Source organism: Anopheles coustani, chromosome 2 (assembly GCF_943734705.1).
Source record: "Anopheles coustani chromosome 2, idAnoCousDA_361_x.2, whole genome shotgun sequence".
Lineage (NCBI taxonomy): Eukaryota > Metazoa > Arthropoda > Insecta > Diptera > Culicidae > Anopheles > Anopheles coustani.
Window position 1 is genome coordinate 76,483,746 of NC_071289.1, and position 16,465 is coordinate 76,500,210.

Below are 16,465 nucleotides of genomic sequence, written 5' to 3' on the forward strand. Positions count from 1 at the left end.
CGGCACGTCGAATGGTCGAACCGAATAGTTGTTGAACAGCCGTGAAACAGTTTTCCAGAACGCCCACTAATTCCTGCCAACAGCGCCGTCGCATGCCAAAACCAATCGCGACCTGTCACTCAAGGGAGCCACAAATTGGCGAAATCGAACCAAACCGATGGCTGTTTGTTGATTTTGCTTCTGTCGAAGGGCTTGTCGGTGATTTGGTTTTTTCTTCTCTCCACTTTTGCGCATTAATTAGCGACCATTTTTTGATTTTGTGCAAGAACACTAGACGCGGCCCGTCCGGACGTTCGGACGATATAAATAACCTACGCGAACACCAGTAGGACATCATTCAGCGGTCAAGTGTTCTAGCCAACAGGTGCCAAAGCAGCTAAAAACGCCTTCAACAATGTTCAAAGTAAGTAAAATTAAACATATCTTATGAGTCATTTAATCGAGAAGTTACCTAATGTTAAATGACCGATTCTCCATTAAATTGATAGATCATCATCCTGTCCGTCGTTTGCCTGGCTGTTGCTGCCTCGGCGCACTATTGGGGTGGAGCTGGTTACGGATACGGTGTGGATCATCATGACCATCAGGATTACTATTCGCATCCGAGCTACAAGTTCGAGTATGGCGTGAAAGACCCCCATACCGGAGACCACAAGAGCCAGTGGGAACATCGGGATGGAGACGTCGTTAAGGGAGCCTACACCCTCCACGAAGCTGATGGAACCGAGCGAGTGGTCGAGTACTCCTCGGACAAGCACAACGGATTCCAGGCTCATGTGAAGCGAGTCGGACATGCCCACCATCCGGAAGTGTATGGACACCACGGTGGTCACTATGGTGGATATCAGGGAGGCCACTATGGTCATCATGGCGCTGGCTACAGCTACAGCAAGCTGGATCAGCATTTTTAAATTGACTATAGTTTGCACGTCGTTTAATGATCACTGCCGGTTAGTTGTTCCTGAATAAATCTGTTGTTTTTCTTGCAAATCGCATGTTTAAATCATCCTTTTCCTTTTGTTATTTTATTTAAAGACGTTAAAGCTTAAAGGTTAAAGACGAAAGCTTAATATAAAGATTATTCGTGCAGCGCATCGAATCATGGGAGTTGTTCGAAAGTTCATCAAATCCGAAATCCGGAGCTCCTGAAATAGGAAGCAAAAAACATTTACATACCAGCCACAGAAATAGAATAAAGCAATTTCGAATGTTATGTTACATTACCCAAGTACGTCAACATTATTTGTCCATTGCAAGTTCCAAAGATCGTCTTCTAGGAAGTTTAAAAGATAAGAGGAAATGCTTGTACATTTTAAAGCTCCTAAATTGTGAACTAGACTCACCGCGTATTTCAAAAACAAAAAAATGACATTAAAAGAGGATGGACTTTGAACAAAACATACTGCAGTGTGCGTTCACGAACCGGTAAAACCTGACCCATCGAGCCCGTCGTAACAATCACTCTCACAAAGCGTAGTGTCTATTTCGCTAACTCGACAGTAGCCGGTAGAGGTCATGATATCCTCCAAACTACTTGTTCTTTCTTCGACAAGCCTTATTACATCTTCACTGTACTTTTCAGAGTTTTGTTTCACAACGTATTCCAGGCGATTGAGTTTTGGAATCATCTCATTTTTCAGGAAGCTCATAATGTTTGCAGCTTGCCGTCGACAAACGTTTTCGGTATGGTTTACTATTCTCTTTCCTCTAGCACGTCGCATTGGGGTTTGATCCTTGTGCCGTTTCACTTTTTCACTTCGTTCGCCCTGTGGTTCACATACACTTATTTTCACATGGCACTTTTTCAAAACACAAGTTTTCTCATGCGAAGCAAACTGGGTTTTTACATCATTCGTTAGCGAAGTTAGTCTTCTTTCTACATAGGACTCTATATGCATTAAATTCTCCTCCATCCTGGACTCAAATGAGTCCAGTCGTTGTTGCACGAGAGTCTGCATTGTGGTAAGCTTTTTTTCTATTTCAGACTCTATCTTTTTCAGCCCAGCCAGCAGTGACACTTCATCAGGATTATTATGGTTATTTTTGTCTCGTTCTCTGATTGATGCCGCGGCTTTCTCAATTATTTCAGCTGTTACTTCTAGTTTGTCGTTATAATGTTTCATAAATGCTTCGAGCTCATGTAATTTGGTAGAAAAGTTATTTAAGAATGTTTCATTTACGCTCCAACCCGGTACAACGAAAAGTAACACCACGAATAGGAAAACTTTTTCCACCTCCATCGCTACCGTTCACTACGCGCACTAATTTCATAACCCAACTTTCTGCGCGTGAATTTGACAACCAACTGATGAGGGTGACACCCGAGAGCCTCTCTACTCCCTGTGTCAACAGGTATTTTCGCATTTTGTACTGTTGTAATATTGTGTGTCCTCTTACCCACACTTCAACTTTTACGCAAAGAGTACACCCATACAATACCAGTCGAACTGGTTTCCTCCATTTAAAGGTGGCTTAAAAGACTTTAGAAATTTTTCATTTACAACAAGGGAACCGGAATTCTACAAGATTTATTTTTAACCCAATTTTACTAAACCACTCTCCTAAAGCAATAAAAAATAGATTTTAAGTCCGGTTTGCCTCCATTTTGCAATAAACATAAACATAAATCGTCGTACTCTCTTCTTCGTACTCAAACTCTCTTCGGAGAGAGGCCTTGTCCCACTAGGGGATGTCGTGCCACATAAATAATAATAAATCGTCGTACTCGTGTGGTAATACCTGGAACCATAAACATTTATCAGAATTTAAAGTTGTTAGTTTTCTTAGCCCATAAATAATATGATTATTTAAACGATACAGCTGTGACTATAAATGTATTCTAATTAATTTTATCAATTCAGTCATAGAACAGGGAAAAAAAGCCCTTGGAAGATTATTGGCTCACTATTGTCACAATACGAAATTTTCCCACATTTCAGATCAAGCTTTACGAAAACTGTCTTTTGTTACGTAAATAAGACAAGTCGAAAATTCAACAAAACATGTTATTATGTTTCAATTTATAAGTTTCGACATTTTAGTGCTTCAAACTACTTCTGCTTCTAACATTGAAAGTAGTTCGTGTTCTTGTGCTTACTATGAATAACGGAATATTTAAATTCCACCAATCAGCTGTTGTTATCGTCCATTACTGAAAAAAAACCTCAGCCGTTCCCAATTTTCTTTCCCAATCTCCCTCTGGAGACGAATCTAAAGCAAATATGCGCCATCGTTGTGGAATGACAGTCTTTGGTTGTATTATGAAACCACTGTGCATGATCGTATAATACGTGATGAACAAACTACAACCACTCGGTCAGGTACGAAGGACAGTTGGCTGCAGGTTGGAAGGTACAACGTTCATTGGAAGCTCTTTCCGTGTCCGTAACCGTGGTGCTCGTGAACCACATGCTGCTGGTGTTGTTGGTGATGCTGCTGCTCCTGATGCTCGTTTGCCTGATGATAGTCATGCTGATGATGATGATGCTGCTGCTGCTCCTGCTGGGGCTCGAAAAGGTGGTGCTTCTGGGGCTCGTGGTGATGCTCCTTGTGCTCCTCGTGCACATGCTCCTTCACCGGGACGTGCGGGTGTTCAATCTTCTTCACCACCGCGTTGAACCCGTGATGCGGATCGGCCGTGTACTCGACCAGGCGCGAGCTGCCGTCCGCATCAAGAATGGTGTAGGCCCCGCGAACCACCTCCCCGTCGCGTTCCTCCCAGTGCGTCTTGTGGTCACCGGTGTGCGGATCCTTCACGCCATACTCGAACTTGTAGTTAATCGGGGCATAAAAATCAACAAAATGATCGTGCTCCTCCTCCTTGTGGTGGTGGTGGTGGTGTTCCGGTTCCGGCTTAGCCTCATCCTCAACCGGTGCATGATGGAAAATCTTCCTTGCAGCAACCTTGGTGCTCGGGTATCCTTTACCGGAAGGTGCATAGGCGGCCGTTGCAACAGCTACCAACACAAAACAGCTAACAAACTGTCGAGCGTTCAGAGGATAAAAATGGATAACGTTAAAACTTAAACACTCACACACAAACTTTGCTCACAGTTTTGGGCGTGTACACTGTTTTCATACTCACTCGGAACATTGCACTTCGAGAGAAATATCCTGCACCACTCAACACTTGCTTACTACCAAAACTCGTTGTCTATTGTTCGAAAGCTATTGATGGAATGATGCTGACTACCGCACTTGCACCAGTTTATATACGACATTTTAAAAAGAGAGTTTTAAAGCGGAAAGCCCGAAAGAGCTGGGAACAGTGGCTGATCGCTAGTAGATCGTACCAAGCAACTCCCCGGCATTAAGCCGTCAGGCTTCCCGATTTGCCCGGGCCTTCGCACAAGGTTGACGCTCGGCGGCTCCAAACGCCGGTTACATAAAAAGAAGTACAAAAAATATACCGAACGAAAGAAATTGAATCTAAACCAGTCCGGCGAGCGAGAGCACTCAATCACCCTTCACGCCCCGCGGGAGAAAGGTCCCGCAGTGTTTCGGCAGGCGGTGCACGGTTTGCAAGTAATTTAATTAGCGTTCAGTTGCGATCGATTTGCGACGCGGAACCGATGCATCCATCCACCAGCCGGCGAAAATTGTACCCCGGGAGGGCACGCAAAACCGCCAGGAGGGAGAAAAAATGGCCACTCACGATGGGACCACGAGAAACAAAATTTTGCACCCGACGAAATGCAGCTTACCCCAAAAGGAAGGGGGTTGGTGAGCGTGAGAAATGTGCAAAACTGCTGCACATCCACCGTACAAGATATGGCAAGGCATGGACAATTTAATCCAACCAGTGTATAAGTCGATCAACGATTGAGATGGAAAAAGTTAGCAATCTTTCTTCAAAACATTCCACACAATGAAAAATTCCAGAATTATTAGGTCTGCAAGTAAGTCTGCAAGTGTTTGGGAATTCTTGTTCACTCAGATCATGTGTCAAGAACCGGCACCGGTTAAATTATGATGAGGCTTGGTTTGGTGAATACAGCCGGTGAGGTATATAACATCCTATTTCAGCGTTTCCAGATAAGTTTTCACTGTTCTAGCAACGTGAGGCCGAGCGTTGTCGCGCAGGAGAATGACATTGTCGTGCCTCTACGCGAATTGAGGTCGTTTTTCTTTTAAAATTTGGCTCAATTGCATCAGTTGTGTTCGATAACGTTCTTCAGTGACGGTGTTGATGGGTTGTAGGAGTTCGTTTGTATCCGTTCGTCGACCAAGTAGCTGAAGCATGGCGATCTCCTTGACGCTGACGGTCGTTAACATCGAATTCGCCATTTTTAAAGCGCCCAAACCAACCACGGTACGTAGTTTTACTAATAGTATCGTCTCCGTAAACTTGTTGCAGTTCCCGAAACGCTGCAGCAGCTGTTTTCTTCGAATTGAAGAAGAAAAGTAGCACTTCCCGCAAATTTCGATGATAGTTCGGCTCGAAATTCGACATTTTCCAGATAATCTCTATATCTATAAAAATGAATGTTTGTATGTTCGTGATGCTAAAACTCAAAATCGGCTGAACCAATCTTGATGACGTCTTTATATGATTTGTTCCTTCTTACCCAAGGAAGGTTTAGGAAAAAAGAGAATTTGAAAATTCCCAAGGAAAAGCCGGAAAATGGGAAAATTCGGTAAAAACGGCTTTTTTCCATATAAAAAAAATAATTTACCTTCTCTAACGAAAACTAAAAAATGGTTGGACTTTTTACTACGAAGTCTTCTTATGGCTTATTCCTTTTGGTCCAACTAAGGTTTAGAAAAATGGAAAGTTTGAAAATTTTCAAGGAAAAGCCAGAAAATATAAAAAAAAAACTCGATAAAAATAATTTTTCCATAAAAGTAATTATCAATATCTATAAAAATGAATGCTAAAATCGGCTGGAATCATTATCATTGGTACGACCAATCTTTGTATAGTTTGTTCCTCTCACCTTAGAAAGGTTTAGCAAAAAAGAAAATTTGAAAATTCTCAAGAAAAAGCCGGAAAATTCGAAAATTTGTAAAAACGGCTTTTTCCATATAAAAAAAATTTCTATAACGGATACTGAATAACGACTGGACTAATTCGTACGAAGCCTGCTGGTGGTTGATTTCTTTTGACTCAATTATGAATTTATAAGGGTGAATATTTTTTTAAATTTCTAAGAAAAAGGAAGAAAACTAGAAAACTCGAAAAAGGGCTTTTTTCATACGAAAAATCATATAAAAATTAATGTTTCTTTGTTTGTAACGCTAATATTTAAAATCGGCTGAGCCAATCTTGAAGATGTCATGGGATGATGTTCCTTTTTAACCAAGGAAGAGTTAGAAAAAATGTGAAATTATTTAAGGAAAATCCAGAAAATGGGAAGAATTGTAAAAACGGTTTTTTCCATAATATAATCAAATATACAATTTACAACTAAAACTAAGAGACTCAATCTTAACGATGTTGTGGGATCAATTGTTCCTTTTGGGCCAAACAAAAATTAGGAAAACGAAAAGTTCAAAAATTACAAATGAAAATTAGAATTGTAGAGTTAAATCTGTACTGGATCGTGGATTGTAACGTGAGTGTTGCTATTTTGCAATACACTTCATCGAAAATTGAACTCATTACAAATCTTTATCTAAACTTTGCGCATAGTATCGAAACTACGAATGGTTGAATGCGCGTGCAGCCGTTAGCTGCCTTTAAAAACTGATGCCATTGGACCATTGCTCTCATATAAATTGTTTGATCGTGATATAAGTGAAGACTAAGTCAAGAATCGTTTAGCAGAATTTTATAACATTCTTTGGATTTGCCTGATATGCCGTGTCCTAAAGATGGATCTGCTATTGATATGTGTCGACATCAACGAACATAAGGGACTTCCTTTGAGTTCCAATGCTTTGTTATTTCAAAATTAGCTGGTTATTAAAATTTGACGAGGCGAAGTTCGTTGGGTCAGCTTGTATAACTATATTATGCAACAATTAAATCACCAATCTGATAAGACAGTTTGTTCACTATATGTCTAAGGTAAAATTATGGCGATTCAGATACGCCAATATCGGCCAACTGTCATTACAAGCGATATTTTTTGACAAACAGCGAGAACTTAATTGCAGACCTAATATTTTCTTAAAGCATTTAAAAAAACAAATTTCGTCTTAGGAAACGTGGATACAATAACACTACTGAGTGATCATGTTCACTCATTCGAAGTGCTGCACAGAAAAAATGTTACATAGCTCAAAGGGCCGAAATCATCCAAAAAACCTAACACGAACAACAAAAATACAGCATGGCCCCCGCGGTCAGCTATATTGTTCCAATTTTCATGCACCGGTCATAAACCGGCCATAAGCCATCCACCGTAAGAAGCTTAACACGGATTTCCTCCTAATTGGTGCTCGACGGTGGACGTGCCACGTGCCTTGTGCTCTATGGCTGTACAAGAGATCGTTTAATCCAAACCGGTTCGTTTCCTGGCGCCCCCCGGGCCACTAGACTCTGGTTCACTTCACCGATGAAGTAATTGACGTTTCATTGTTTCGTGCCCCTTTCATTTTTTCTTCTCCCCGCTAAGCGAACGGAAAGCCCTCGAAAACTCTCCAAAACAAAACTAAAGCATCGCAACGCATTCGCAGTTGATCCGAGCACGAAGACACATATGTATCATAAGAAAAATCCCACGCAGAATCTGTATTAGTTTGAGGCTCCCCTTTTTAGATGCTGTCTAATGTTGGACTGCAAAACCTATCGACCCAGTGGAGGGTGGTGTGGCTTTAGGTTCGTAATTTACGTACGCTGGTTGCGCCAAAAAGATCACACGCACCTGATGAAGGTGAAACGATGTAAAGGCGTAGGCGAACCTTTGGTGATGAGCTCGGCGTTCGAAACGGTGCCAATTTACACCTCCACGAGCTGAAGGGTACCGTTTTGACTGGAAATGAAACAGACCGACGAGCAAATCGAACCATTTGTGAAATCGTTTGCACTTCATCATTCATTTTCTCTATTGCCGGGGATCCGCGGTAAAGATCGCGCTCGACAAAACGATTGGAGATGGGCGGCCCAAACGACGAGACGGGTATGCGCAACGACAATTGCAGACGAAGGCGGAAAAAATCTACGCAACGTGAAACAACCCATTCATGGATCGTCTCATTAAACGGTCGATAACAGTGGAAATGTCAGTGCAGATGGGTAGCGATCTCAGATGAGGGTTCCCACCATGCGGAAAACAAATCGATGCCAAATCGGTGCCAATTGAAATTGGTTGTTTTTCATCGGCACACCTTGGGATGGAACGTTTTCCACAAAGTGATAATAGAGGCAATCGAAAAACTGTAAGCAAACTCATGTTGTGTAACGACAAAGTGATTAAACAAGGTATAAAAGGAATTTATTCACGTCAGTTAAGGTGCCAAAATGAATTCAAATGTTTTCTTCCATTGCACAATAATAATTAAATCTACGGTTATTTAAAAATAGGGATCATTTTGGCAAACACTTTGGAAAACTTGAAAATAATCAATTAGTCGAACATAAATGAGCTAATAGCACCCAATCAACAAAGTTATTGGCATTTTCCTTCCTCTTTTACGACTACTTTTCGCTACCGCTTTGAATGGATTATAATTTCCCACCCAAACCGAACAATATTACGTCCAAAATCAACTTACTCCACCTTCAAATTTGTCCATTTTTTCGGTCACTTTCATAAATTAGTCACGCAGCGCAGTTACCCGGCTACGCGGGGCAAACGATAAAGTTATTAGCAAGCCGAGTGGTACGTAAGGCAGCAAAGCACCCCCAAAAAATTCCACATCTTGTGTGCCCCTCTCTCACTCCCACTCTCCGATTCGTTTCCCTGAGTTGCATTCGTTTGCATTGGCACTATTGTGCTCCAGTTTCGGCATAGCGAAACCAGCCAAAGAACAATAATTGCATACGCCTCCATCTCGTGCCTTGAACGCTGCAACCGGAGTTTGCTGCACACGCACCACGCAAGACGAACTCGTTCTCACTTTCTGCAATTTCCCATAGAAAAAGGCTCCCGTCCACACGCTGGCCTTCGATTGTGTGTGTTCGGCTAAATTTTAAATACAATGCGTGTGCGACCGGTTTGCAATACATCGTGGGTATGACACCTGGCGGCACGATAGCTGGAACTCACATGGATGGGACAGAACCCGCGAAGAATTGCCAATTTTCCGGACATGATTCTCTTTGCGCCGGTTGAGGTGTAACCAAGATGGGAAAACAATTCTCACGCAAAGTGAAATCCCTTGCCGAGGGATGTGTGTTTAGGGTGATCTGTTTCACAGATGGTAGGGGCGCACGTTTTTCAGAACAGTATATATACTTAAGCCAATGTCTCAGAACGGTATCAGTCAGTCTCTGCTCTTTGAGTTGAATCAATCAAAACAAAGTTTATTCGTTTGTCCTGTGTGATCTAAATATATCCAAGATGAATATGATTTCGGTAAAGAGAAACGAATCAACCGACAAGAGTGAAAACCGTGCGGTGCAAGTGGAAAACGAATAACATCGTGTCTGTCTTCTAGGTTCCTACGGTGGTGCTTATGTTGGTGGCCACGGGCAGTGCGTACGTCGCCGGTAATGGATACAAAATACTCACCAAACATTCGTCGCAGTATTTCGGCAACGGGGCGAACGCCATCGACTCGTACCAATCGTCGGGTATCGGGTCCGGTTACAGCGAGGCCGGTCTGATCGGCTACAAGTCATCGCAGGATGCGCAGGCGTACCCAGAAAATGGATACGACCACAGTGACTACTATACGTACCCGAAGTACAAGTACGACTACGGAGTACAGGATGCGCACACCGGGGACCACAAGAGCCAGTGGGAGATCCGTGATGGCGACGTGGTGAAGGGTGGCTACACGCTGTACGATGCCGATGGTACGAAGCGGGTGGTGGAGTACTCCTCGGACAAGCACAACGGATTCCAGGCGCACGTGAAGCGCGTAGGACACGCGCACCACCCGCAGGTGTACAAGACGGAGCACGGAATCTCCGGTGGAGGCTATGAGGAAGCGGCCGGATATAGCTACAGCAACATCAATCAACATTTGTGAGGTTGAAGAAAATGCAGGAAACCTTCTATTATATTTTATTTATTCACTTTTACTTAGAAATCTGCTTTCTGTCGAAATTTTTAAAGTACTCGACTTACTTACTCGACTGAAAATAAACAAGCCTAAATGTAGGCAATTGCGCTGAACATAGCGTGTGTTAGAAAATATACCAGTTTTCTGCCGTTGATGCTAACAGCTTGAGACGACGTCTAGCGAAAGAACGTCCATCTGTACATTTTTGTCTCAGTGTATCGATCATCTTGGCTTCAACAGAAACCCTGCTTTCTTATGTTTGAAAAATTAACACATGTATAAATCATGAGATGACACGTAACTGGTCAAGGTTTCCCTTGTCCTGTTTGAGGTCTTTTGCGCACCGCCAAGAAACTGACCGTTCGAGCAACCCGGTCGACATACATTGATAATGATATCAAATCAAGCACGTCCCACTCCACCACCCCTCTCCCTCCCTCGGAAGGAGCTTAAGTTTAATCGACCAGCTGATTAAGCAATTAAAACCAGCTCCGGTAAAACAAAACCCTTCGCCCGGTTAAGGGAAGACAACGGAAAAACTGGCCACGGCGTAACGCTCGCATCACTGCCCCGCAAAACGTTGAACCGTTTGAAAGTGTACTCCCGGGAAAACTGGTTCCTGCGCGATCGAGAGGTTTCCTTTTTTTCCCCCAACCCCGAGCAAGTTCGGCGATGGCTGCGTCACCGCAGTTACGCACGCCCGGGTAACCGACCCGATGGTGGTTGACCGTTTTCCCTTTTTTGCGAATATGGCCGGCCAGGAATGAGGGGAATTTAGCCCCGACCTAAACCTAGTGCATCGAGGCAGGGGCAAGGGCCGCACTAGTTTCTAGGGCCCGCTTTTTCCATGCGGATTTTATCGTTCAGAAGTGGTAGACTTTCTTCTGTTTGAGTTCGTCGCTTTATCGGAGATTGAAGTCTTTTGCCTTGGACTGACGAAATTGTGCTTCTTTGTCATATCTTTAACAACAAACTGCTAATTTAATTATTTATTGTAATTAGTTTTGGTTACTAAATGCTTGTTATTATATAGATTCATTATATATTATTAACGCAAACCAAATTCAGGAATGAATCAAATCATAACCAGTATAGTTTCATAGAAAATACACAGTTTCGCTAGCGCTCCTCAAAGCATTTCTCTTTTTGCTCATCCTCACAAAGTGTCAAACAATCATCATTAACCAGAGAAAAGTGCACCATATTTCTTTCCACCGAACAGTGAACCACGCAATAAATGAAAATAATGTCCTGCTCGTCAATTGAACAAACTTCGAAATCAACCATTAGGTACCCGTTCCATTAGCAACCGTTCGCAACCGGTAAAATGTTGCACCCCACGATCGAAAGGGAAATTCATCCCACTGGACGATATACGTCTTTCGGACGGAAGCTGCAAGACGCCCGGGAAAGTGATGTGCGAGGGATGGGAAAAATGGTTGCGAACGACGCGAACCGGTTTTCCACTTTCCATTTCCATCCGTGCGCGGGCATGGTTCTCCTACCGAGGGGCCATTCCAACCCTTCAGGGAGGACCTTTTCCCAATGGGGGCGCACAACTTGAAGGAAGTTGCCGCTCTTTACGATCGTTCGCGCGCGCCCATTCGTTTGTTCGCTTGCCCGGCGTTTCCGTCGCGCTTGCGCACATCCTCCCGATCCGGCCCGAACGTGGCCACGTTCGACGTCGTCGTTGTCATCGCCGTCGTGATGTCACTAAAGAGTCCAAGTCGATGGTGGAACCGAGGTGCACGAGAAAGACAGCAAGACATCAGCCAGCTCGGGACGGGAGAAAGGCTTTTACCATACCGTTCGGTGAAAACTTCGCTCTTGATCTTGCCCAAGAAAACTAACGCACGAAGCCGCTCGGTGCCTTTGCACCGTTTGCCGAGCAGGCTGGGGTGGTTATTTTTTGTGTTGCTCCACCTCGCAGACGTGCGCCTACCGTGGACTGGCACCGGCGCTGCTTGGTGGCGTGTATATAAACGTGCAAAGAAGATGCACACCGCTTGACTGGCGAAAAGACCTTCAAACGGTGCAGACGTTGCAGTGAACAAACAGTTGCGAATTGTGGCCATTTAAAAATTCGACCCGCTATTACGCAGTGCGTTGGAGGAGAAGTAATTTAAAGTACACAATTGAAGTGCATCGAACTATCTGGTGAAAAGTGATAAGAGTGAGAAAATCGGTTTGAAAATTTGTGACAAAGATTTTTCGCGGGCTAATGTGCTGAAAAGGACCATTTCAAGTGAAAATCCAAAACTTTCTAGTGAACCAAGCATCAAACGGCTTTTCATCAATCGGCTGGTTGGTGAAAATGTTGCTTTTCAAGGTGAGTTAAGTGTTGCCAAAACGAAATATACAAACATCAGCATGTATACACATCTTGGTTGGAAAAGTAAAACGTAATCCGTTCTCAACTCTTAGTTATCAACGTCCGTAATTTTCAAACAGCAAACCAAACATCCCTGGGATGAAAATCCTTCGCTTGTCCAAAAGTAAGGTGCGATAAGTCTCCTTCATTTAACGTCCCTGTTTGCTTGGAAGCTATTCTACCACATTTGTATGGAATTTCACCAGACTTGTGCTTTTTGGCGCAAGTTCAACACACCGTGCCTTGATGCTGCAACTTTGCCAAAGGAACTCCAGCTTTCCACCTTCCCCTGGCAGGCACATCGCCGGAAAGAACCGTTGCCGATGCCCGTCCTCGCACACTGTGTATACACTCCATGGTTGGCAAGTTTTGCACCTCGTTTCATGCTAAATGTGATTTTAATCTAACATTCGTCAAACGCGGCCACATTTACCCGGTGGTTGTCGTCGCCGTCGTCGTCGTGGTTGAGGTGTTCTGCACGCTGGGTGGCAGAATGCGCTTGGAACCGGCGTTCGGCGACGATGCAGAAAAAAACCCTCCTCTTTCGTAAAAATTCAAGGAGCGGAAACGACTGAGCGACGAGGGGATGTGGAGGGGTAGATAAATCGATCGTTTAATGGCAAGCGCAGAGCTTTTCGGTGCCGGCCCCGCGAAAGCTGTAATTATTTCCACGCTCCGAAGTGCCGTCAAGATCGCGATCGCACGCAGAGAGTGTGTGTGTGTGTCAGTGTGTCCCAGAATGTTGATAATGCGTTTGCCAATCGCAAAACCCGTAACTCTTGCGGATGCAAAGCATTGCGGCCACCGTAATGGGTTCAAACAATTAATTATGGGCCCTGCCCGCGTGCGGTTTGACACGGTCAGGCTCTTGTGGTTGCATTCCTTCATGTGCATGTCACAACGAGAAAATTTTCGCAAAAACAAACACATCAACAACAGACGATTGATTATGGACAGAGATCGACACATCGAATCACAGATAAACAGAAGGACAAATCGCAAAACTGGTCGATAATCGTGGAAATCCGTAGCCCCCCGGGCCATTTTCACGCCCTCAACCCCACTCAATTGCGTGCGTTTAGCACTCAATCGTGGCCTAATCATAGCGATTACTTCGTTCGATTGAGTGGGTCAATCGATCGATCAATCCGAATGGGAAACTGTGAGAAGTTTTTCCCTCTGCAAACGACATATCGATTTCGACTGCTGGAATTACGGGGAGGTACCACAGGGTACGGAGGGTGCATTATGCTGGCGTGTGCATGTTCAATAGCCATCGGACACCAAGCATACGGTCTAGGGCGCCTATTAGTGTTGATTAGAAATACATAAAATTTAATAATCGGCGCATAATGAATGGAAATTAAACGCGTCGGTACGCTGCGTAAGGCTCCATATTGGCTGTTAATTTAGATTAGAAGGCATGTTTACCGAATTTCGTATGGAGAAAACTGTGTTCAAATGAATTCAACGATGAGGATTCATAAATCACGTTAGCTGAAAGCTTCCACTGTAATGTCTTGATGTTGATGCCCTGTCGCTGCCACGATCCATCTGTTGTGGGGCGCCCATTTGAAAATCACATCAATCGCTTTTCCGTTCACCAGAAACCCTCCTCTCAAATTACCTTTCATCAAGCTGAACCAAACGTCAAAACGATGCCAGATAGTCGCGCGCATCTCTTCCGTGCTTGTGATTGAATGTTACTATCGATTCCACCAGTTCAAATCCACGCCCGTCTTCGATCCAAGCATCAAGATGATTCAGCCTGACTGGAAATGAAATATGAAGAAACGAAACGAAAACAAGAAAACATTCACACAACATTTCGGCGCGTACGAAAAAACAAAGTGGAGGAAATCAAGAAATGGGTTCCGCCGATGACGTAGGAATGCGATTGGCATATTTTAGCATATGTTTAGCGAGCTTTGAACGCATTTGAATGGCTGTGACGTGATTCGGAGCATCTTGGAACACAGCTTTTATCGCTTCTTTTCTACCTTCTTGATTTCGACCACCGCACTTTATTTCCTTTCTTTCTCTCACAATTCGCCTCCCATTCTGGATGTCCCTCTTGAAAGCAGCGCATCTGCTTCCGCCTACTATCAAGGAACCCCAGCCACCTACGTATCCTTACCTTAGCCCATACCGGCTAATGGTGACGCGCCAATCTTTACTCAAATTCGTTAGAGAACTTCATAATTGTCATGCAAGATGACTGGGCAAAGGTGTAAGAAATGGTAATTTAGTCACGATAAACTTGTCAAACAGTTTAACCATACATTATTGACAGAAGAGATGACATCTCTGAATGGAGAATTATTACGATACAAAGAGATATTTCTCTTCGGAGTAATTTAACAGACAGGTGCTACTGAAAACGAATCAAAATCGAATTTGATGGTATAGAAATGAATATGGATATTTGTGGAACGATTGGAATAAATAATCAATTCATTCTCCCAGTGTGATTTCCCATAAGTCAACCAGCCCGTTAGATGTCATGTCACCGCGAGTTAACAACTTGCTGAAAAATAAACATTTAATAAATCTCTTCCTACGTCGCTATGTGTTTGCGTTTCAATTACGCCCTGCCATAGCAAAATGTTTCCTTCCGTCCGGGACTTCGTCAGCATACTGCCGAAGCCGGAACTGGTCCCCCCTCCCCCTTCCCATCAACTTGTCAGTCGCTCGATCCACTCGGTGTCCGCTGATGCAACATTTTAATTCGCGAAAGCCACACAATTTCCCCTGGCGAAGCTGGCGAATTTTTCGTTCCCAGACGCGACCCTAGCTGCTGCTCCTTAACCGATCGTGACAAAGTATCGTTTGCTTCATTCGAATGCACCCGACGGTGTCCGTATGATTTACGTTTAAGATTAGCAAACGGGCTGCCACCTTCAAGATAGTGTGCAGCCGGTCCGTTTCGATGCACTTCCGGCACCGGTTTTGAGTTTTACTTTCCTTTGGATGGTTATCCAACAATTGCACATGCACCGGACTTCACACTCACCCCAAGCGGGCGGGATGGGTGGAGAAAATAAAAAAAACCGACCGAACGGCAGAAACAAAACACCCCTAATCCATCCCATGCGGCCATCGAAGGGGTGCTGCAAAACCCGTTTCCTTCAAACCATCGCCAGGGCCAGGGACGGACCGTTTGCGTATGCAGGCAACGGATTGGAAAGCGGTGCCATAAACCGGCGCTGGAAAGCCACATCCGGCGGGGCTCGCAGTCCGGGAACTATACTACGCCCTCCGGCCAACCGGTTCCCGCGTGCAGTTCGAACCGCGATTGTTTGCAAATCGTTAACCGGTCCGGGGCGAAGTAAGATGATTATCTTTTCACGCAGACGGCCGAAGGGAAACCGGGGCGTGCATCCTATCGCAGTGAAGCGTTTTAAATAAAATGGGGGAAACTTTTCCCGGGTACTAAACACTTCCTGGACCGGCTGCCAAATCTTGACAAATTGTACCCGGTTCGCTTGATGGCATAACGGGTTGCATCATTGCGACGTTGCACAATTTGTGTCATCGTAACAAGGATTGGTTTTGTAAACAACTTTACAGGAAGAACTACACATGGTTCAACACCTTTTACGAATGAGTTTCATTAATGTTGTTAGTGTCTGAGTTTGCGTTGTTATTCGACTTAAAACTTACACGATATTTACGATTAACAATTATAACAAAGCACCACTTTGGTTCCACGTAAAACAGCATGGAAACATAACTTACCACAAACCTCCCCAGGTCATTCCGTTCACAGCGACACACCCCAAAAATCCATCTTCGGCCATCTAACCTCGTCCACACACACACACAATCACCCCACGTGTGGGGAGCACCCATTTTTGGCCCTCGGCCCAATCCGTATCGCTCCAAAAACGAACATGATTTAGCGGCTCCGGCCAGTTGCAATGTTGCACTTTTCCTGCACCGAAACCTGATCAAAGGCACCCACAGATGGGCACACAGATA

General features: G+C 44.2%; 1 protein-coding gene and 1 long non-coding RNA gene across 2 annotated transcripts; one reads left to right on the forward strand and one right to left on the reverse strand.

Annotated features, from left to right (window-relative positions):
- The first annotated feature begins 394 nt into the window (after positions 1-394).
- On the forward strand, positions 395-10,080 carry LOC131265059 (pro-resilin-like). Its single transcript, XM_058267320.1, has 3 exons — positions 395-403; positions 489-901; positions 9,582-10,080. The coding sequence occupies exons 1-3, from the start codon at positions 395-397 to the stop codon at positions 10,078-10,080; spliced, it is 921 nt and encodes a 306-aa protein (XP_058123303.1).
- On the reverse strand, positions 1,005-2,102 carry LOC131262881 (uncharacterized). Its single transcript, XR_009178237.1, has 3 exons — positions 1,344-2,102; positions 1,225-1,273; positions 1,005-1,145 (listed from the first exon to the last, which is right to left on the reverse strand). It is a non-coding gene; the product is annotated as an uncharacterized LOC131262881 (long non-coding RNA).
- Positions 10,081-16,465: the final 6,385 nt, after the last annotated feature.